General features: G+C 39.8%; 1 protein-coding gene across 6 annotated transcripts in view; it reads left to right on the plus strand.

Annotated features, from left to right (window-relative positions):
- Positions 1-24,738, plus strand: part of NR3C2 (nuclear receptor subfamily 3 group C member 2) — a 439,369-nt gene that overhangs the window by 101,922 nt on the left and 312,709 nt on the right. Inside the window, exon 3 of one of the 6 annotated variants that reach the window (XM_019977557.2) lies at positions 9,734-9,778. The exons of the other annotated variants lie outside the window; for them this stretch is intronic. Coding sequence (XP_019833116.2) covers positions 9,734-9,778 — 45 coding nt within the window. The remainder of the gene's footprint in view (positions 1-9,733; positions 9,779-24,738) is intronic. 6 annotated transcript variants of the gene reach the window in all.

Below are 24,738 nucleotides of genomic sequence, written 5' to 3' on the forward strand. Positions count from 1 at the left end.
ACATCCTGGAATGTGAAGTCAAGTGGGCCATAGGAAGCATCACTACAAACAAAGCTAGTGGAGGCGATGGAATTCCAGTGGAGCTATTTCAAATCGTAAAAGATGATGTTGGGAAAGTGCTGCCCTCAATATACCAGCAAATTTGCAAAACTCAGCAGTGGCCAAAGGACTGGAAAAGGTCAGTTTTCATTCCAATCCCAAAGAAAGGCAATGCCAAAGAATGTTCAGACTACTGCACAATTGCACTCATCTCACACGCTAACTAAATAATGCTCAAAATTCTCCAAGCCAGGTTTCAACAGTACATGAATCGTGAACTTCCGGATACTCAAGATGGATTTGGAAAAGGCAGAGGAACCAGAGATCAAATTGCCAACATCCATTGGATTATTGAAAAAACAGGAGAGTTCTAGAAAAACATCTACTTCTGCTTTATTGACTACTCCAAAGCCTTTGACTGTGTGGATCACAACAAACTGGAAAATTCATTAAGAGATGAAAATACCAGACCACCTTACCTACTTCCTGAGAAATCTGTGTGCAGGTCAAGAAGTAGTGTTTAGAACTGGACATGGAAAGTGGACTGGTTGAAAATTGGGAAAGGAGTACATCAAGGCTGTATATTTTCACCCTACTTATTTAACTTAAATGCAGAGTACATCATGAGAAATGATGGGCTGGATGAAGCACAAGCTGGAATCAAGATTGCCGGGAGACATATCAATAACCTCAGATATTCAGATGACACCACCCTTATGGCAGAAAGCAAAGAACTGAAGAGCCTCTTGGTGAAAGAGGAGAATGAAAAAGTTGACTTAAAACTCAACATTCAGAAAACTAAGATCATGGCATCACTTCACAGCCCATAGATGGGGAAACAATGGAAATAGTGACACACTTTATTTTCTGGTGCTCCAAAATCACTGAAGATTGCATCCATGAAATTAAAAGGCACTTGTTCCTTAGAAGAAAAGCTATGACCAACCTAGACAGCATATTAAAAAGCAAAGACATTACTTTTCCTATAAAGGTCTGTCTAGTCAAGGCTATGTTTTTTCCAGTAGTCATGTATGGATGTGAGAGTTATATTGTAAATAAACCTGAGCACTGAAGAATTGATGCTTTCAAACTGTGGTGTTAAAGAAGACTCTTGAGAGTCCCTTGGACTACAATGAGATCAAACCAGTCCATCCTAAAGGAAATCATTCCTAAATATTCATTGGAAGTACTTACTGATGCTGAAGCTGATGATTGGCCACCTGATGCGAACAGTTTCATTGGAAAAGACCCTGATGCTGGGAAAGATTGAAGGCACGAGAAGGAGATGCCAGAGGATAAGATGGTTGGTTGGCATCACTGACTTGATGGACATGAGTTTGAATAAGCTCCAGGAGTTGGTGATGGACAGGGAAGCCTGGCATACTGCAGTCCATGGGGTCGCAGAGTCGGACACAACTGAGCTACTGAACTGAACACTTAAAATTCAAGACTGGATTCATGGAATGTAGCATATTTTATGAACTTTTTAAGGACTATTTTTTCTTCCTAACAGCTCATGCAATATTAGCATATGTGTGCTAGGTCACTTCAGTCCTGTTTGACTCTTTGTGACCCAAAGGACTAAAGCCGACCAGGCTCCTCTGTCGTGGGATTCTCCAGGCAGGAACACTAGAGTGGATTGCCATGCCCACCTCCAGGAGTTCTTCACAACCCAGGGATTGAACCCACATCTCTTATGTCTTCTTCATTGGCAGGTGGGTGCCTTACCACTAGCGCCACCTGGAAAGTCAGTGTTAGCCTAGCATTGTAGAAACTAGATCACCTTACGTAAAATATTAGGACTTCCCTGAAAGCTCAGTTGGTAAAGAATCAACCTGCAATGCAGGAGACCCCGGTTCAATTCCTGAGTTGGGAAGATCTGCTGGAGAAGCGATAGGCTACCCACTCCAGTATTCTTGGACTTCCCTTGTGGCTCAGCTGGCAGAGAAACCTGCCTGCAATGCAGGAGATTAGAGTGAAATTTTTTTGTGTGTGGATTGGCATCATTAAATTACGTTGCCAGTGTAACTGTACATGTAACTATTGTTTTATTAATAAAATCCAAGAATGATCATTTCACTGATTTGATATTCTAGAAAATTCCATTTCTATTATAGTTCTTGGAGAGTTTTTTGTTGTTGTAATTTTAGCTTTTGATATTAGGGTAGATCATGATCACTCTGGTTTTAAGTTATGTGGGAGAAAGAGGAAATCAGAATTTTTTTTGATGGTTTGATAGGTCTTACCTTTGCCTTCTAGGTGAGGGAGCTTGTGAACTGATGAAGAACAGAGACGTTCCTTTGGTTTGAAGTGTACAGCGTGTAGAACAGGTGTATCTGCAGGTGTACGTACAGGAAGGTCACCCATTCTCTTTAGGAGGGAAAAGAACCTGCCTGTGTGTGCACTGAATCATCCCTTAGGGGTTTTCCAGGAGCCTTCTGATAGCAAGTGTGTGGTCTAGTCATCCCCACAGTTACCCTTCTGCTGCTTATTTTGAGTTTAGAAGCTGTGGTCTCTATATCTACAAGGAGTGAATCTGGGGCTATTGCGAGACCTTTCTCCCTGGATATCTTGGTAGAGTTGTACAGGATGATACTGAAATCAGCGAGTAAGCAATGTGTTACAGAAGTCTTGGGGAAAGATACAGTGTGGGAGGGTCACAGTGGAGGGGACCTGGGAGAAGGCACAGCACGAATACATCCTGCTTCATAATATTTAACATCCTTGTGTTTAGATACACTTGCTCTGTTAACTTTTTCTTTGATTTGGAAACTCAAGTACCTTTATCCAACTAGGTTTTCAGCACACTAGGTATGCTGAAACTCCATATTTCTTGAAATCTGTTTTAGGGATTTACGTAAAGGGTCAGAAAATTAAGATTGGGGAGGGTTAGAAAATAAAACTTTGAGTTTATGAAAAATAGACTTTTCTGGCTTTATTTTGGTTTGGACAGCTTTTCCGTCATGTATTGAAATGCTTTGAAATGCCTATGGTCATATTGTAAGTTGGTGAACTTTGTTGTGACAGTTGTCAAGGGTCCAAGTGGCATCAGTGGGTAGAGTTTCCAAGAGTTTGTGAGCTTGGGTGAGGGAGAATAATGATGCTTTCATTTTCATTAATAAGTAAGTAAGTAAGGTTGCTCAGTCATGCCTGACTCTCTCTGACCCCGTGGACTGTAGCCCACCAGGCTCCTCTGTCCATGGATTCTCCAAGCAAGAATACTGGAGTGGGTTGCCATTTCCTTCTCCAGGGGAACTTCCCGACCCAGGGATCAAACCCAGGTCTCCCGCATTGCAGGCAGACGCTTTAACCTCTGAGCCACCAGGGATTGAGCATTTCCATTAATAAGGAACATGAGCAATAAACCATAGTTACATTGACAGCCAGTGACTTTGCCACTGAGAGAAGTCACAGATAGTTTCATATCACATGATAGTTGTTGTAGATATCTCAAAATACTTAAGCTTGTTGCTACTTTAAAATTGCATATTAGAGCCACCCTTGTTATTTAATAGATTGATAAAGCAGTACGTTACTTTATCCCATTTTAAAATATTTTGGTAACTGTCAATCTTTTTGGTTTTTTATGTAATCTAGTTATATACTCAACAACAACAACAAAAGTCCATTATTCTGAGAAGGGGGTCCATAGACTTTACCAGACTGCCAGGGGGATCCACGGTGCAAATAAAAGCCTCTGGGCAGGAGAGCCCAGCAGATTGGTATTTTAGATCCAGTCTTACCAGCACCTCACTGTGTGATCTTTGCCAACTTTTCATATGTGCCCTATAATGACGCCACCCATCAACCAGGAAATTACTGTAGAGAGAGAAAAGGGAAATTGTTTTGAAAAATTTTAGTGTATGCATACGGAAGATTTATTAAATGGAATTGGGTATCTTTTCCTTTGTACATGTGCATATTATTATTGTTAAGAGCATAAATGAGGCATCTAATAGAATTTCTGCATTCAATCTCCCATTTCACAGTATAGCTCAGCATCGTTACACTTTAGAGTGAACGGCTACAGGGACACACCGGTTTCACTATAGCTCCAAAAACATTACCACTCATGGAAGCAAAGAGACTTACTTTTCCCTAAACATTTCTTTTTCAATTGATTCCTGTAGTCTCCATTCCTCTAATCCAAACCAGCGGGCTTCAGTGCTCCCCACTGCAATGTGTCAGTCAAGCAGATCACAGAAGAAAAGGGCGTGCTTCGTTTCCAGCAAGCCAGAGGGTAGCAGCCTGGTGAAATTCCTCTATTGACTCAGTATTTACTCGGTATTATTAATCAAGAAATGTAAGACGTGGAAAGAGGAAACAACAAAGGTATGGGAATGATATTTAATGTTTTATAAAAGTTTCATTTTTATGGTGACCAAATGAGCAAAAGAATAGGTATCAGCTTATTAAATGGTCATGTTACTCAGAAGTTACCAACTGTAAAGCTATTTAACTGAGTAAAACTAATTAGACATTAATTTTGAAATGTGAGATTTTTTTTCCTTTTAGAATTTTCTTCCTCTAATATACCATCCATTTTTTCACTGATGCCTGAGATTGATTACACAGTTTGAGAAGGAGGATATTTTGACCTCTTTGAAGTTATAGGGGAGACGATATCTTACATTAACCAAAAAGTTCATTTGGGGGGTTTCTATAATATAACATAACATCTTATGGAAAAACCCCAAATGAACTTTTTGGCCAACCCAATAGAGACATGTGAAGAGTTAACTTTAGTTATTATGATTAGTGCCACATTTTCATTGTTCAAATCCTGTTCTCTCATGCCTGTGACTTCAGTGCAAAAAGAACATATTTTAAAGGTCTGGTAAGTGAATGAGTGACTGGAAGGAGGAAGATATGTTGTGGTGTTATGGAGGTTGACTTGGAGATATTTAAAATGTTTTTTCATTCAGAGAAAGCTAACATAGTGGAGAGACCACTAAAGATCAGAAGAAAAAAGAAGGAAAATGTAACGAGAGAGATAACTACACACAGTTAAGTAGCCCCGAGTCCCCAGGATCTCTGGCCTGTGTCACTTACACCCAGTCTCATTCCCGGGATCTCTGGAGGAGCCCCTTGGGCATCTGTCAGCTTTACAGGTGAGATGCAGAGCTGGGTCTCCTGACTGAGTCTGACTGTGTGTAGTCCTATCCTCCTGCTGTGTTGTGAGAAGGGAGAGGGACTGTGGGGAGAATGAAAAGCGGTAGGAAGAAATATAGGAGCGGGTAGTAAAGAGACACACCACGGGAACCTTGCTGTGGGGACTGAGGGGGTGTCCTTCAGCCCTTGGCTGACTCGCACATTCCTACAAGATGCTTCCTGGTCTCCAAGGCTCCTCGGCCCTCCCCTCTGCTGGATCTGGTTTCTCTGGGAGGTGATGCAGTCTTGTACTCCCCAGCAGTTATCCCAGTTAGTAATTATTCATTTGAATAATTGTTTCTTTTTTTTTCTGACATAATTTATTCCATTTTCTTTTTTTTAATTTATTTTAATTGGAGGCTAATTACTTTACAATATCTATTGGTTTTGCCATACATCAATATGAATCCGCCATGGGTGTACACGTGTTCCCCATCCTGAACCCCTCTCCCACCTCCCTCCCCATACCGTCCCTCTGGGTCATCCCAGTGCACCAGCCCCAAGCATCCTGTATCCTGCATCGAACCTGGACTGGTGATTTGTTTCTTACCTCTTTCCTCTGTGTATGAGAGAGATGTCTCCTTTATCAAAAAAATGAATGAATGAATAGAACAAAAGAGAAACAGGCACACTGACAGGTCAGACCAAGGGTTACCAGTGGTGAGAGGGAAAAGGGGGCAAGATAGATAGGGGACTAAGAACTACAAACCACAATATAGGAAATGATCAGCTACAAGGATATGTTGTACAATAAGGGAGTATAGCCATTATTTTATAAGTTTGAGTATAATCTGTGCAAGTATTGACTCACTCTGTTGTATACCTGAAGCTCGTTTAATAGTATAAATCAACTATACTTCAATTAAAAAAAAACTGCCTCTTTCTCCCTCAGGAGTCTAGATTGTAAATTCCATAACAGTGAGAATGGTAATCATCTCTTCCCTGCTCTAGTCCCACAGCATAATGTCTGATACACTAAAACTTTTATGAAAGCAGAGATGGATATATAGGATATTATCAATGAGTGGAAATAGAAGAGTGGCCAATGTGGAGATAAAGACTCGGAAGGACTTTTAATGAAAAGAGGAAGTGCAGACAGCTTGCAATGCTGGGGAATGCCCTGGACCCTGAATTCTTCAGGAAATCCATCTTTTAAATATTAGTCTAGCTGTGTGGTTATGTACCCAAATTTGGGGTTCAGAAAGCATCTTTACCTATGCATTAGTGCCTTGAAGGGAAGGTGCGCCTTAAAAGGAACACGGAAAAGGAAGGGCCCTGAAGCTAGAATGAGTGTTCATTCAAGCTCTGCCATAGCCTTCGGTGGGTAGTTTATCACAAACTTGACAGTTTCAGAGATGGTAGACCAAAGAGACTGAACTTGTCTAAGATTCAGATGATTAGGCGTGAAAGCTGAGATGGAAACTGGAGTCCGTGATTTCCCATGAATTGTATTGTATTTGAGGAGGATGGAGAACAGTGTAGGAGGCTTGCAGAGCTGCTGCTGGGTCAAGTTGCAGTGTGGTCCTCTACTTCCTTGGCTGAGTCCGTACTTAAAGCTGTCCCTAGTGAAAGTGAAAGTCACTCGGTCATGTCTGACTCTTTGCAGCCCCGTGAACTGTAGCCCACCAGGCTCCTCTATTCATGAATTCTCCAGGCAAGAATACTGAAGTGGGTTGCCATTCCCGACTTCAGGGGATCATCCCGACCCAGGACTCGAACCTGGGTCTCCTGCATTGCACACAGATTCTTTACTATCTGAGCCATCAGGAAAACCCCTTGAGTTCTGTATAGTAAGTGATGTTCACAATAATTACTGAGTCATTGGCAGAATGTTGAATTGTATTACATTTGAGAAAGAAAACTATATCATAGTGTAGGGATTTTTCTTCAAAGTGATTAAAGTTTTAGCACTTTAACTCTGTTACAGAAGAAACTCATGTAGAAATTGATCCTGTGTAACTGATGTGGGCTATCAACTTAGAGGTTCTTCCTTTTCATTTACGGAGAAGGCAAAGGCACCCCACTCCAGTACTCTTGCCTGGAAAATCCCATGGACGGAGGAGCCTGGTAGGCTGCAGTCCACGGGGTTGCGAAGAGTCGGACACGACTGAGCGGCTTCAGTTTCACTTTTCACTTACATGCATTGGAGAAGGAAATGGCAACCCACTTCAGTGTTCTTGCCTGGAGAATCCCAGGGACGGGGGAGCCTGGTGGGCTGCCGTCTATGGGGTCGCACAGAATCAGACACGACTGAAGCGGCTTAGCAGCAGCAGCAGCAGCAACTGATGTGGGCTATCAATTTAGAGGTTCTTCCTTTTCATTTAAAATTCATTCTTGATTTGTGTTATCTTTGCATTTTTAAAATCCCCAACAGGTTATCTGTAAACAAACATTCCATTAAAAAAATCATCAGAGATTTATTATCAGATACCAGTTAATATATGGCTTCTGCTTTGTAGGAACTTATATACCAGAGAGAGAGAGAAAGACATGTACATAATATTTACAATCCTAGGGTCCTGATTCCACAACAGGGATTGAGTGGCATCCTAAGAGGCTTATCTACAAAGGTGACAGCTGTGGTGGCCCAAGACACATACTCCGTTGTCCAGGGAGTCCCATACATTGTGAATTTAAAATGTAATTTCTTGTCAGTCTGTATTCAGTATTGTTATGAAAGATGTTGTGTGCGTGAGTGCTCAGTCATGTCTGACTCTTTGCAACCCTATGGATTGTAGCCCACCAGGCTCCTCTGTCCATGGGGTTCTCCAGGCAAGAAAACTAGAGTGAGTTGCCATTTCCTGCTTCAGGGGATCTTGCTGACCCAGGGATCGAACACACATCTTATGTGTCTCCTGCATTACAGGCAGATTCTTTACCTGCCGAGCCATTGGGAAAGCCCCCATGAAAGCATTGTATAGTTAAAATGAAACTATACAATGTATAGTTAACTATACATTGTATAGTTAAAATGCTAACTATAGTTAGCATTGTGTAGTTAAAATGAAAACTTAGGTGAAAGCTCCTATTGAAATAACTGGCACATAGCATTTTGACTTGTTAAAAAATCTGTCTTATAAACCCAGTCAGTTACTATGTGAATTGGAATATTCCAGAGTCTGAGACTATTCTACCAAACAGTGATTCAAAAGCATGATTCTGTTTATAGCCCAAACACATCCTAAAACCAAACAGGAATGATTAATCGTTAGTTAATATGTCAGATGCTTATAAATTTAAAAAGTTCTTTAGGGAAAAGTGGGTTTGTTACTGAAGAACGCATACTTCTAATTACAATAGAGTTTCTGTGATGCTTTTGGCTGAGCTGTTTGCCTTTCCTATGAGCCTACAATAAGATCCTTTAATACCCATAGCATACAGTAAGACATTAATGAGCATACTGACTGCACTTACATAGCGTATGGATCTTGGCCTGTGTTACTATGATCCAGTTTCAGTTAAAGCTTATTTTTGGTTTTGTTTAAAGAAGAAAGCACACACTGTCATGTGGAGAAAAACATGCATACAGTCTACTTACGCACGTGTGTGTATAAATTAATAGTGTTAATTATATAATTAGTTTTATTTTTATAAACTTCTCCACAGTGCTTGGTGCTAAATAAGCAAAATGAGAACAAGCAGGGGGAGATGAAAAACGCCTCTGTTTTGCCAAGATTTTTCTAAATGACTTGTGACATCCCTTCTATATTTCTGTGCTTGAACAGGCTGCCTGAGGAAGTTCCGTTTCTTCTTGTCCCTGTCACTGAACGCTTCCTTTCCTTTTCGCTTTTCCGCCTGTGCTTCCTGTGTGAGAGTGAGCGGCGTGAAGCCAGGCCCCGTGCTGCACTTCTGGGCTCAGGTTCCCATCCACACCTAACCTGCCGCGGTCCTTGTCCTGGGAGCTCAGTCTCGGCCCCGTAACCAAGTACACAGGATAATCCAATCGGTTGTGTGTGTGCAGAAACTTAGCTCCCCATATACATTTGTCACTGCCGTTTTTACAGTTTACAGATTGTTCATTGGGCGTCCTCTATGAACTTCTTGAAATTATATCTGACATTCTATTTTACCTGTGTGAGAGGAGTGGGTGCCTAGCTGTTCCTCAAAGGGCTGGGACCCCAAAACAGGGAAAACATAGGAGCTGACTCTTAGATCTCCTCCACCTCCACCAACACCACCATATTCTCTTTAAAAAAATAATAATAAATGTGCATCTCGAGCAACCGTGAAAAGCTGTAGTGATGATTCATTTATTTTGGCACCTATAAATTTTATTGGCACTCATTTGTTTCTCATCTAGTTTGATAGCTGTATTTGGCAATTTTCGAGTGGGAAAACTGAAGGTAACTAGAATCCTTTTGCTGGGAGGGGAAGGGAGGTAGAGGTCTTACACATACCCGAAGGGGATGTGAGAAATTAGAGGCTATAAAATTCCTAAGTCCTATCGGGAATAGAAGAACCATGTGAGAACCATGTGGTGCAATAAATTCTGGTTGTGAGGTGCTCAAATTATTAGATTTTCTTTTCTTTTTTTTTTAAATAGCTATGGTGAGGACAAGCCGGAGAACTCAACACCTTTGGTCAGATGGTGAGTGCAGTTGCTCTAAGGGCACTGGCTTATCTTTTCAAATGATAGCCAAGTTGACTGGTCCAGAAAAGAAGATTAATAAAGTGAGAGAACTGTGTAAGGAATTTGGTCCAAAATTACAGATTAGAAAAAGCAGTTCATTTATTCTTTCATTCTAGCATGACTTTTTCCTTTATGTAGCTCTCCTCTGGCATGATAATCCAAAGGAATGGAGCTTGAAAAATAGGTTACTTTTGTGACCCAGTAAGTGAATCACATATGTAGCATTTTGGATTGTTTTTTCAATCTGTATTTTTTTGTGAGTTGTGGTTTAGCTTATTTTATCTTTTCTACTTAGCATTTTTGTCCCTGCTTCCCATTTTCCTAGACTAAACTTAGTTTATAGAAATACTGTTGTTAGTATGCTATTATCCTGTTTAAAGGAACTTGCCAATTAAATATTAACCTACTGGCCAAGTACCCTAATGGATTAGGATAAGCACAGCTATAAGTGTCTTAAAAATGGAAGCTTTCTTTTTTTTTCCTTGAGATTCTGGAACCTACTACTTTTGGAAACCTCAGTGATTAAGCAGTTTCGTATAATTTAAATTTAGGAAACAAAGAACTGAGGCATGGCATTTTAATAAGGGGTTTACCTTGTATTGAGAACACATAGTTGAATAAATATAGCCCTTTTGAAAGAGAGTACTTTCAGTGCATTTTCATAATTTCAGGATACTTGTTTTTGGTTTTCTCTTATAATAATACTCTATAAGCCGAGAAGTAAAAATTTCTGGCCTCTATGTGTTTATTCCCTTTTTTATATTTATTTATCTATGTCTTTATCTGGCTGCATGGGGTCTGAGTTGTGGTAAGCAGGATCTTCGTTGCGGTGCTTGGGCTTCTCTGTATTTGTGGGTCAAGGGATTAGTTGCCTCACCACGTGTGGGATCTGACTTCTCTGACCAGGGACTGAACCCAGTACCCCAGCATTGGAACGTGAATTCTTAATCATGGGACCCTGTTTATCCCTTTTTTGACCCATCCCTCACATTCATAGCCTTTGCCTTACTTTGGATTTTTACATGCCAGAAACTTGAGTGGGTTATACTCCTATTCCATTTTCTTTTTAAGTGAGAATTGAAAACAAAAGTATATCATGAGGATTGTTTAACAGAGATAATTAATGTTAAATTAAAAAGAGCCATTGATGAAAGTTTTGTCATAGAAGTTTATCTTGTTAGCATTTTCCTATGTTCATCTAGAGAGAAATTAATTTTTTTCTAGATATTACAAAAATGCTTTATATTTGGAGCCATATGTGAATGACATTTGTTTAACTTTGATAGTTATGACTTGTGGGGGCCTTCCATGTTATAACTGCCATATAAAAAATACTTACAGTCTAGTCATTTAGAAGGGTACCTTAGAGTTCAGTCCCCTCACTATAGGGGAGGATGAGGAGGAAGGTTATGACATTTGAAAGCATAGGTACTTTGTCAGTAGGTAAATAGGCTTGTCTTTTATTATATATGCTAATTTTAAAGATTTACAGCTAAGATTCTCCCAGAATTATAAAGTTATGAGCAGAAAGTTGTGGGAAAGTGAAATTTAATTCGGGTTGCAAGACTTTTTTCTGTGACAGCATTTTTATAAATGTCTATTCTTGGGATATGTCCTATACACACAAGGAAGAAGTTGTCTTTTTGTCTTGAAATAATGTTACAGTACTATAGAGGTCCTAAGTATCTCTTTTGCATGTGTGCTAAGCTGCTTCAGTGGTGTCCGACTCTGCGACCCCATGGACAGTAGCCTGCCAGGCTCCTCTGTCCAAGGGATTCTCCAGGCAAGAATGCTAGAGTGAATTGCCATGCCCTCCTCAAGTATCTCTCTTAGCAAATGCCAATTTAGAATGGATAGGTTTATATTACATTCCCAATGTATTCTATTTACATGTAGGAAATTGTGGGTCAATAAGTTACAGCCTAGATCTACTTATGGATGAAACTACTGGGAAAAAATATTCATGTTTTTACCCTGGGTGTCTGCTTCACAGGTGTCTGTCTTCAAATGAGACATTGCTGTTTCTATGTTCATATAGTTTTCTTCAGAATTATATAATGTACATGTAAATACAGGACATATACAGTTTAGCACAGTTTAGCAAAATCATTTGTACATTTATGAGAGAGTTTAGTTTCATCAATATTTTAAGTACTTTGGATAGAATTTTTTCATATACAGAGAGCATATTTTCCTTATTACAGCAACAGTGGCTTCCATTGTCTGATGAGTATAATATATAAAATACTTTAAAAGGTGTCTCTTTTCATGCTATTGCTAACTGGCGTGATGAGAGTTTTATCCTGTGTGTCTGAGGATTGTGTGTGAACATTGTGTGGTATCAGGGGCACTCAGGAAACACTAGCTTATGTTGGGTTCTATTCTAAGAACCTCATGCACACGAGTCATGTAATAGACACTTAACCCCGTGTGTTGGGAATTTGCCCTGTCCCCATTTTAACACCAAGGAAATACAGGTGAATTCCAAAAGGTGAACTAACTTGGTCAGGTCAGGTAACAGGACCAGGATTTGATCTCCAAAGCCAAAACTTTACTTTTCCTCTTTGGATTTCTGACAAGAAGCCTCTTCAATTCAAAGTGTTCTTCTTACCATTAGTTTTATTCATTGGTAGCTTGTTGGTCTCCTCCCGGTGATAACAGTGGGATGCCCACGCTTCAGAGAACTTTGTACCACATTTCTTGTTTGCCAGCTCCCGGTGGATGAATGCAGGGAGCGGGGAGGGTCCCTCCCTCCCCACTGGGAAGGATGCTGCCCTTAGGGGTGTGCTGCAGGTCACCAGGGGCTTTGGGAGTACTGCCCCAGATGGTGTGGGCATGTGTGTGCAAGTTCTGTCGCTAAGTCATGTCCAACTCTTGCGACACTGTGGACTGTAGTCTTCTAGGCTCCTCTGTCCATCAGATTCTTCAGGCAAGAATACTGGAATGGGTTGCCATTTCCTCCTCCAGGGGATCTTCCCAACCCAGGAGTCGAACTCACATCTCCTGCATTGGCAGGCAGATTCTTTACAACGGTGCCAGGTGGGAAGCCCTCCCAGATGGAGCACTGCCTGGACAAGGCAGGAAAGCTGGCTTTACACCAGGGTGGAAGTTCACCGGTTATTGATCTGGGAAAGAATGGGGATGAGAGTTGAGAAAGGTGTTCTGGACAAAGGAAAGAATAAACAGATCAAGAGACAGAGCATTGTGGTGAATGCAGGGCCCATCAGCAGGTTGAGACTTTGGTCTGAGATACTTTTCTTTGAAAATATTCTGCTCCTAAAGTAAAACAACCTAAGGTAACATGCTGTCAGTTAAATGGGACTTTAATCTCTGGCACCCCTCACACCCCAAGAGGTCTGTGGACCTCACCTTGAGAATGTTGATGTTAAGATATCTTACTGATAAATTGCTTAGGGAGTGGAACAGTGAGACAACTCATTAGTCTATGCAGAACAATGATGTCTAGACAATTTCTGACAAAAACAGCATGTGTTAAACTCTCTGTTATTGAAATAGGTAATAGTTTGTTGTTGTTTAATTGCTGAGTCGTGTCCAACTCTTTGCGACCCCATGTATTGTATAGCCCCCTAGGCTCCTCTGTCCATGGGGTTTCCCACCAGGAATACTGGAGTTGATAGCCATTTCTTTCCAGGGGATCTTCCCTACCCAGGGATCCAACCCCTGTCTCCTGCATTGCAGGTGGATTCTTTTACTGCTGACCTACTGGGGAAGCCCCAGGTGATATTTTAATTGTACTCAATTCCATTAAAAGCTGTTATTTGATTGACCCCTTCATTGAAATAATTCATGGTATTATGTGATGGAGGTATTTTTTTAAATATAGTGTGAACTCCGTATAAAATCATGAAATCACTTCTTCATTTCCTTTGCTAATTTGAAGTTTAATGTTTTTGTTCTTGTTTTATGTTTATCCTAGCTACAAAAGATTTGTTTAATTTTATATGCTAAAGTGAAACTAACCTTGGTTGAGGCAAACCTGTATCGTTTTTAATTGGGTGTGGTGCAGTTTTATGATATTTTCCTTAAAGACAGCTTCATGAACTATATTTCTTTTGGAGATACTTTGTACACCCAAAGCACTTAAAAAAAAAAAAAAAACAACTGTTTGATTATAACTATTAGTTGCCTATCATCATTTTATGTCAGGATTTAAAATTTTTTTAAAAACTAATCATAAGTTTGAAAAGTAAACCTGCCTTTATAATCATTTATCCTATAGAGTGGACTTCCCAGATGGCTCAGTGGCAAAGAATCCACCTGCCGATGCAGGAGACACGGGTTTGATTCTGGGTGGGGAAGATGCCCTGGAGGAGGAAATGGCAACCCACTCCAGTATTTTTGCCTGCAAATTTCCACAGAGGAGCCTTGTGGGCTGTATACAGTTCATGGGGTTGAAAAGAGTAGGACACGACTGAATGTGCATGCATCCTATAGAAAAATGTAATATGTTTTGTAATACATTCTGCTGCTGCTGCTGCTAAGTTGGTTCAGTCGTGTCCGACTCTGTGCGACCCCATAGACGGCAGCCCACCAGGCTCCCCCGTCCCTGGGATTCTCCAGGCAAGAACACTGGAGTGGGTTGCCATTTCCTTCTCCAATGCATGTAAGTGAAAAGTGAAAGTGAAGTCGCTCAGTCGTATCTGACTCCTAGCAACCCCATGGACTGCAGCCTACTAGGCTCCTCTGTCCATGGGATTCTCCAGGCAAGTGTACTGGAATGGGGTGCCATTGCCTTCTCCATAATACATTCTACATACACTCTAAAAATGTATTTCATTTTTTTCTTCTTTTCAGTTATTTCTCCTCATTGGGTGAGTGGCTATTTGCATGGTTGGGTAGGTTTAAAATAAATTTTACATGTCCAGAGGTATAACTGATATCTTGTGATTTGTGTAATAATTTTTCAAAGCTGTGTGATACTAATTTTAAGGGGGTGGGAAAAGAGGTTTTCATCCTTAAGTGAAAGAGCCATGAAGTTGAACCCTTTTATATATAGTGAAACATCACTAGGATGTGGTTCCTTATTTACAGTACATGGGTTGGCCTAGGGTGAAACTCTGTCCTATAAAACAATAAAATCTTAATAAAGCATGTTAAGTCAGCAAGGAGACTGATACTAGATCCTCTACTATATCTCATCTACAGGAAGTGTGTGGTTTTGAGTAGCAGAGATGGTCTTTTTCTATAGGAATAGTATGCATTTTTCTGAAAAGTATAGTTTTCTGCTTTATAAAAAATATATATTTTTGTAGGTTATTTTTGTGCAGTCTTTTCATTACCACTTGCATTTACTGTATCTCATGCAAGTTTTTCAGTGTTGTTATATATTCTAGAATATATGTATATATGTGTGTGTATATACATATGTATGGGAGATATATCTATACTTATTTTGGTATATTTTAAAAATCTCCTGTTGATAAATAAGCTATTTCTTATGGTGATTTTGGCAAACTAAATTTAGCATTGACTCTGATATATTTCCATAATTTAAAATTATGATAGATTTGTATTAATAAGAATATATTGGTGCTTCAGTTGTATATTTTACCAGGTTTTGTAATTAATTTAACTAGGATTTTTATTGTAAGCCTCCTTACAATTTTTTGGAATAAAGCAGTATATAAATGATATAAATATATATATTAAAATACAGTATCTGGTTTAATTATATCTTTGGAGCATTTTGAGATTAATTTCACTTATTTAAGCAGAAGAGATCTCTCTGGTTTTGTGAAAATGGATACATGCCTTATAGTGAGCACTTTGCTTTTTTGCTACCTGAAATCTATGCAAATAAAGTTAAGACCTGCTTTGTCATCTCTGGGGATCTCATTAATGTTTATTCATTCACCATTTGACTTTATATTTTATGTTATTTCAGAAAATGTGTTAAGTAACTTGTTAGCTGCTCTATGTTTTTAAACCACATTTCTATAAGAATCTTTATTTTTCAGGCATTTATTTGTGTTTAGCATTCCCATTATTTATATATCTATACTTGCTGGGCATTTCCAAGATATTTAGTAAGATAAGACTTTTAAATAGGAAGAGTCTATAGTTGTTCTTTGTTGGATTCATTGTGAAGGGAGCTAGTTGGCTGATTGATTTTAGGAATAAGAGATCAAGGGCCACAGCTTCACATCCTTTCCTGATTCCCCAGAGATGCCAGGAGAAGACCATCTGTGATGCAGTATTGGGGTGAGGCCTTTCATTTCATCTGAGCAGCAGCCTACATGAGTCACTGGGTCGTTGGCACCTGTGGCTAAATAGAATCTGAGATACGAAGCAGCATTTTGGCCAGATGAACAACTATGTATAGTTCTATGTAGAGTTAAAATTTATGATTTTCATTAACACAGACAAGAGAAATAAAATACTCTTAAGTGACCTCAAAAAAAATAGCAACCCATAAGAAGCACCCCACACATCACCCTTTCTCAAGATGACTTCCAAAAACTGAGAGAGAAATCTAGAAAAATATCTCCACATATTTTACTGCTGGAAAATGGGTAGGACTCTGTTGTCCTAGGATCAGTATTGCAGAATCCATGCTTCGTTTAAGGAATAGGTCTGATCTCTTGTCAGCCCTCCTCCCTCCAGCAAGGCAGGAAGAATAAGTAACTTCTGTTTCCGTTGGTCATTTAAGAAGATCCCATAATTCCTTCCTTTTTCAACAAGATTATTCATCCTTGTGGTATCCCGAGTATAGGACACTGAGGAAACACCTTATGGTACTTGAGCTGCTAAAGCTTTAAAACCAGAATGGAGACTGACATAGATGCAGAGGGTAGATTGTTGGTTACCAGAGGTGGGGGTGGGGGAGATGGGTGAAGGTGGTTCAAAGGTATGAATATCCAGTTATAAACCCTGGGGATATAATGGGCTTCCCTGATAGTTCAGTTGGTAAAGAATCTGCCTGCAATGCAGGAGATCATGGTTCGACTCCTGGTTGGGAAGATCCGCTGGAGAAAGGATAGGCTACCTACTCCAGTATTCTTGGGATATAATGTACAGCTTGGTGACTGTGGTTAACAATACTGTGCTGCACATTTGAAAGTTGCTAGAAGAGTACATCTTAAAAGTTCTCAACACAGGAAAAAAATATTTTGGAACTGCATGTGGAAATGAATGTATTTAAACTTAATTTTAACAATCATTTTGCAGTGTATACATATGTCAAGTAGTTATATCATACATAAGCAAATACAATGTCATGTCAGTTATATCTCAGTTAAAAAAAATAAAAGAACAGAGGCTGAATTTTGAGAATGCTTCCTGAGGTAGTCATATCAATGATAATATCTAATATTATAGGCAGCCTTTATTACCTTTTTATGACTGAAGAAACCTGGACTCAGAACTGGTCACTGTGAGTCAATTCACTTGCTTTTGTTCACTCATTTACTCAACAAGCATCTGCTGATCACCTCCCAGCTGCCCTGGGAATGAAATGCCTGCCACTTTGCCCTCAGGTGGCTGAAAGCCTTCCAAGCTTGTCACTAACAAGCGGGGCCTGTGTGGGGCTCTTGTCTCCATGGCACAGCTAAGAGAGCAGAGGGAGGGGCAGCCGCGGGTAAGGGCAGCGGTAGATGTTCCTGGCCCGTGAGAAAAACAGACAGAAGTTACCTGGTAGAAAAGACAAATCGGCCCAGAATATGAAATTGCTGTTAAAACAGGAGACTTGAATTTCCTTTGCAGCATTTTTTAAATATTCAGGGGAAAAAAAAAATAAAAACATGAGTCTGGTAAGGGCATTATATTTATAATTACTTATTTTTCAAGTTGAGCACCAACTACTCGTGCATTCAGAGATGTATACATGGTTTCTTATTCTCAGGATGGAAACAAAGGAATAAGACAAGAAAAAGAATAGTAGAATGATAGAATATTTTGTGCCAAGCTTAAGGCTGCTCATTTAATTGGTGTCAGTAAACCTTTATTGATCTAATAAATCTTTTTTCTTGCCCTTGAGTTCACAGCCATTTTAAGACAGGTAAGTGATGAGTGCCCCCCAATAAGCACTCTATATCCCATGCCAAGGAGACAGAATTGTGTTCTGACAATGAGTTTAAGTTTAAAACGAGCTGTTTTTATTGACAGAAATTGTCTAATGTAAATGTTCTTTCCTCTTTCAGGCAGACGAGAGGTAGTTTTGAATTTGAATTTTAGTGTGGTGGCTATGAGAAAAAAAAAAAAGGAGATCTTTTAGGAAACTAATCCAGTAATCTCATATAATAGCATGGCCTGAACAAGGGTGTGATTTGGAAATTGAATTTAAGAATGAAAAAAAAGTCGTTAGAGATATTTCTAAATCTTTGATTTTTTTTCCATTAAGGTATTAATGCCAGTTATTTGAAAAGTTAAGTGGGGGGTGTGTAGTTGGTCTTTTCTATTCAAATATATAGTATTTAAAGTCTTATTTGGCACCCCACTCCAGTACTCTTGCCTGGAAAATCCCATGGACGGAGGAGCCTGGTGGGCTGCAGTCCATGGGGTCATTAAGAGTCAGACACAACTGGGAGACTTCACTTTCACTTTCACTTGTATGCTATGGATATGAACACAGAGTTTCAATCCCACCACCTGAAACTTCCTGGAAATTCCCATGTTCAGCAGTGGGAGGTGCGAGTAGAGTGATATCAGGATGGTCAGCATACAAGGGCACTAACTTCGGAGTCAAACAGACCTTCCCTACTTGGCAGTTGTATTTCCTGGGCAACTTAATCTTTCTCAGCCTCAATATTCTCCTCCATAAAATGGGCATAATGCTATTTCCTGGTGTATAGAATGCGTAAGTATTAAGGTGATGATGAACACAGAGCATCTGGCACAATACTAGCTCACTTTCTAAGCAACAAGCAAGTGTTTCTTGGTTTTACTTATAATAAGGTACTTGTCTTTCAGGAAAGACAACTATGTTGTAATTTGGGGCCGCTGAGTTTATTTTGCCACTTGTATAATAGGACCCTTGTTTGCATATTTCCTCAATTTTATGTTTATACATCTTTTCTTCTTCCTGCAAATGTTTTCCTTCAGTCTCATAACATCGTCTTGGGAGCAGTACACTGTAGTGTTACTTGATACCAACAGTATACACCATCAGCCTTTCCTTTACACTATTCTGGGGACTCAGAGAAATTTAGCAAATAATGAGAAATTGTCTAATGGGAAATGAAAGTCATGAAATTAGGATATTGCATGTCATACGTTAACATCGACAGCAAAAAATCAAATGCGTTGTAAATACTAAGGAAAGTGGTCATTATGAACTGTTTTCCCAAGCAACCAGTAGAGCCTTCATAAAAGGGAAATAATTCTCGTTTAAAAAAATTTTGCTCAGTTTTTAAACCAGGAAGCATCTATGAACCCTTGTTTTTTTGTTTTTTTTTTTTTCTGTAGGAACGCTTATGGGGTCACATGGGCTTCCCTGGTAGCTCAGCTGGTAAAGAATCTGCTTGCAATTCAGGAGACCCTGGTTCAAATCCTGGGTGGGGAAGATCCACTAGAGAAGGGCTAGGTTACCCACTTCAGTATTCTTGGGCTTCCCTAGTGGCTCAGCTGGTAAAGAATTTGCCTGCAATGCAGGAGACCTGGGTTCGATCCATGGGTTGGATAGATCCCCTGGAGAATGGAACGGCTCCCACTCCAGTATTTTGGCCTGGAGAATTCATGGAGCGTATAGTCCATGGGGTCGCAAAGAGTCAGACACAACAGCAACTTTCACACTTATGGGGCCACATAAGAATATGCTAGACATTTGTCATATGCCTTCCCTTCTCTGAGTTTAATTTCTTCTTCTTCTTTTTTTTTTTTTCTCCCAGCCTGCTTTCTAGCTGACTTTAACAGCCTTTCCAACAGGCAAAATTGTGAGCTGTCCCTGGAACGTTGCTATATCTCAGATTCAAGTTATAGTACAAGTGAGACGTAATGAAACCAGAAAAAATACTGTAGAGACAGCCAAACAAAATAATCAGTGAAAAGGAAAGGCTCTTGTGAGAGAGAACACTTTAATACCAGGAATATGATGACTTATTTTGCACAGTATGTAATGGAATTTTCTGCACCGAAAGGTGACATGTTCTGAATTCATTGTTTTATCCAAGTCAGGGGCCAACTTAGAAAGCATCTCCTTTGTGCCTTTCAGAATTGTTGCCACATCTGTGTAATTAAGTGGATAAATTAACAGTACATGTTCAGCTATGCTGTTTTCTTTCAAGTTGCTTTTCTTGTGTCTTTGGTAATACTGCTTTGAATGCAGCAAAAGTCAGGTAACGAGTTAACCTTAGGGCGTGAGAATGGTTGAAAAGTCAGAAGGAAAAATGAAGAAAAATCATTCTAGTAGTTAAAATATATATTACAAAATCTCTGTACTATATTCCATGCCCTAGTGATAAGGCCAGTAAACATGTATTAGGTTTCTTGGATTATCATGTATTAGGAGCAGCAAATTAGGGCATGAGAACACACGTATCAAAAGTGGTAGGAAAGGACATTAAAGCCCATACAAGCACTTAGCACAGCAATTAGGGAGCCATTTGTTATCCAGGCAAATGACCCTGCAGACCTCATTAGCTCCTGATGGTATCACTGCATTTACAACCCAGAACAAGACTTAGAGCCCACAGTGATGACCCTGGGAAGATACAGTTACATCCATTCTGCACAGTACATCAAGGCAGACACAGGTGAGAAAGTTTTCTTAGAATGGTAAAAATACAAGTTTAGGCCTATACATGAATAAATTTCCTAAATTTGGAAAATTTACTCTCATTCATTTAACTAATGGTTTCTAAGCACCTCCTATGTCCCAGGTGTGTTTGTTTGTTTGTTTGTTTGTTTTTTAAGTGCTAAGGATATAAATCCTTGATTCAGATACAGCCCTTGCCTTTGTGGAGTATACAGAACAGTCAGCGAATCAGATGTAGATCACGTAGGATAAGTAATCACCGTGGTGGGTGCAGCTTTGGGCAGACGAAGCATGTTGTAACATCAGGTTTATGGCGAATATAGCTGGCTGGGGGATGTCACATAGATCCCCAACCAAGAGGCAGAGTGTGACTTGAGGGCTGGCTGCTCTGTCTTGACTGTTTCTTCATAGGCTCAAAGAGTGACCTAACTCATGAATTAATCGCAAGCATTAAATAAGTAATAGGTGTGAAGGGCTTAATGGTGCAGTTATTGCCAGTTGTACACCTTCTAAACCACTGCTGCTCTGAGAGTTCTTCATCTGCTGTTAGGATTATTGCTGTGAAACAGTGGTGTTTATTTTTTGTGCCACTAGATCATAAACTCAGTGAAGACGGGCACTCTGTTTTGTTCACTGCTATGTCCCCATTGGGACACAGCGTAGGTTCTCAAAAAAATATTGGCTGCATAAATACTTTGGGAATGCTAGTAGTAGTAGCAGAGGTAGTAATAATAATAATAGTAACAACAACCAAAGGTCTTTGAATCCGTTCGCTCTTCATCGTCAAGGCCAGCTGCTTGGACCCCAGAACCATCATTTCCCATCTGGGCTTTTGTAACGGCCTCTGACCTGGTCTTCCTGCTGCAGTTCCCGCTGTGACACCATGTTGCCCAGAGTTCCTGCCTGATTCTAATCATCCCTTCACCGTTTAAGGTCTTTCCATAGCTTCCCTTGCTCTTGGGATAAAATCCAAACATTTTTATTGTGTCTATCAAGGTCACTTCCTGCCTCCCTTTCCAGGCTTCAACACCTGCCCTCCCATTTCAGCCATGCTGACGTTTCTTCACTTCTCACTCACAGCTTTCTGCCTGGAGAATTCTGCTCTCTCGTCTTGGGCAGTTAACTCCAATTTGTCTTCAGTCGGTTTTGGTAGAGAAGTCTTTCCCTGCCCCGGGCCTGGGGCTCTTGTTAACATCCCAGTGGCCCTTGTGTTGTTAGTAAATTCTTGTATTTAATCTTCCCTGTTGGACTCTGAGCTCTCAGAAAGGAGGGACGAGGTCTGTCCTTTGCTCTGCTGTATGTAAAGGGTGTAGTAAGTTACCTGAGGTTTAGTGAGAAATTCATGAACCAAACAAATATAACAAAACAGAAACAAACTCAGATACAGAGAACAAAGGAGTGGTTACTGGCCCTGGGTTAGGGGAAGTAAGATACTCATACTACCAATTATAACTTACAGGGATGTAATGTATAACCCAGAGAGTAGGGTCAGTAGTTGATAACTTTGTGTCTATATATTCTACAGTCACTTTGTGTAGTCTATAAAAATAGCAGTCACCATGTTGTACACCTGAAACTAATATCATATTGTAAGTCAACTATGCTTCAGTAAATTTTTTAAAAAAGAAAATATTTGAAATGATGAATGAATGAGCAAATCCAAGAAGAGTATGGTGTAGTAGTTTCCAGGTTTAGTTAACCTTTACCCAGTACATGCATTACCTTTGGGGCATCCCAGCCTCTGCTTGCATACTAGCAATGGAAATGTAACTAAATAGATGGGCATTTCTTCTTTTGAACAAGTCATTATTTAAACGTTGTTTCATTGTATAGAGAAAGAATTTGTCTTATATAAGTAAATTTTTTGTAAACTGTGAAACGTTATACCCCTCCAAAGAAAACCCTGAGATAAAGTTTGTATTATCCTCAGTATTCTGTTTTGACTTACTGTGCTATTGTTGAGTTTGGTTAAAAGTTGCATCATGAGTTTCATTTTCCATTGAAAAACAGAACAATGTATATATGTATTTTTTTATTCTTGCCAATTAATGTCTACAGTGAAGAGAAATGAAACACACGTTAACTCGTCTTCTGTCTTACTTACATGTCTCTGTGTATGTGTTCATATGTCTGTGTATGTATTGTCTGTTTCTCCCTGGAGGGGAAAAAAAAAGTGATCGTTCTAACTATAAAGCATCCAGTGTTTTCCATTAGGTCTCATTTGTTACACATTTCTGCTTTTAAATTACTTCTGAACCACAGAATCTGGCAGGCCTCATTGGAAGGCATTTGAGGATAACTACTCTATCTGGAATCCAGCCATTTACAGTATTTGAAAGCAAAGAACAAAGCAAAGCAAATTAAGATTATTTCACTGAATGTTTAAAAGTTTTGGAAAGAACAATTAAAAGGAAATCCTCCATTGGCACATGCTTTGGAAATGCCAACTTTTCTCAGTCTTTAACTTTGTGCATCAGAAAACCAATCTGAATTCATTCATCTTTAATCTTTTGCTAATCAGTGGAAAGGTTTACTTTCTGCCAGGTTATGGTAGAATTGCTGATCCTATATGGCCCTGGAACAATGTTAAAGAACCAAGTAGTTTATTGGGTTAATTGTCCTGCTCTCCACTCTTAGAATCAGATGCAAATCTAGCGGAGAAGCAAATCTTGGTCATGTGTATATTACCCCATTTCATCCTCAAGGGACTTCAAATTGCATCATTTGGTTTTAGAATTTCTAAACCTCTTAATAATGTTAAGCATGTTGAGCAATAGTAGCAGTGCTGACCTCAGACTAATAACAGAGAAGCAGTGGAAAAACTCAGGCTTTGAAGGTGGACAGATGCAGAGTCTGCTGAGAGCGTCTAACATACGCCAAATGCTGAGGTGGTGCAGGGCACTGTGCTGCTGCCATAGGTGCGTTATCTCATTGAGGATGGGGGCATATATCCACTTCATAAATTACCAGGCTTCAGTCACTTGCCAGGTTTATGTAGCTCCAAGTGGAGTCTGACCTCCAATCCTGGTGTCTGGCTTTAAAGCCTAGGCTGTTTCCAGCCATACTGTCTGTGTTCAGATTTCTTAAGTTACTCACTTTGTCATCACTTACAGTACCAAAGTTGTGTTTTAATTGAGTATAACATAAGGGACACGTTTGAATATTATTCAAGAAGTTTAAAATCTCTAGTTGTTAATATTTCTGAAGATACTGACCTGCAAGGAGCCACTCCTTAAGAGAGAAATTGGATGGAAATTTCTTTTCCCTGTTGGAGTATAGGCGAAAGAATAAGGGCTTTAGAACTATTCTTTGTGAAGTTTTAAATAAACTTGAGTCTATTGTCCTTTCTCTAGATAAAGCTTATGCCTCTGTTGGCATTCAGCAACCAATTTAAAGCTATATTGGGAATTGTCAACAACTTTAGTCTTGCTTATCATTCTTGAGGCTTAGCAAACAAGAACGCAACCAGCCTTGTAATTTCCATGGCTCAACCAGGAACCACTCTGCAACCTGCTTTTCTTTTTGTATTAAGATTTTTTGATGTGGACCTTTATTTGTTTGTTTATGGCCGCATGGGGTCTTAGCTGCGGCACTCTGAATCTCTTGTTGCGGCATACGGGCTCTCTAGCTGTGGCATAAAGCTCAGTAGCTGTGGTGCATGGGCTTAGTTGCTCCGCGACATGTGGGATCTTAGTTCCACAACCAGAGACTGAAGCCACGTCCCCTGCTTTGGAAGGCAGGTTCTTAACCACGGGACTACCAGGGAAGTCCCTGCAACCTGTTTTTCTATGGAGAAGTTATAATTTAATGCCCCCCCCCCAATTCTGAATGTCCTGATCTCTGAAGGCTAATAATTATTAAATTTTCTTTCTTTCTTTCTTTCTTTTTTTTTTTTTTTTTGAGTGTGTGTTTGTGTGGGGGAGAGGTTTATATTACTCAGGGACTTTTGTTTCCTCATCTGACTTTAACTTTTCTCAGAGATATCTTTAAAGTTCTTCTTTGGGGAGAATTTTCTCATTGATAGAAGGGTTTACTCGCTAGTTTCTGAACACTTTGGTGGAAATTGGCTACAAACACAATGAGAAATCAGGGCTTCATACCATCCAGTTCCATCCCAAAGGCTGAGAATTCAAAAATGAACTGGGTAAAATCCCAGGGACTGAAAGCATGCCAAGCAGGGTGGGTATTGGTAGGGAGAAGGCAGCCG

The sequence above is a fragment of the Bos indicus genome, chromosome 17 (assembly GCF_029378745.1).
Source record: "Bos indicus isolate NIAB-ARS_2022 breed Sahiwal x Tharparkar chromosome 17, NIAB-ARS_B.indTharparkar_mat_pri_1.0, whole genome shotgun sequence".
Classification (NCBI taxonomy): Eukaryota; Metazoa; Chordata; class Mammalia; order Artiodactyla; family Bovidae; genus Bos; species Bos indicus.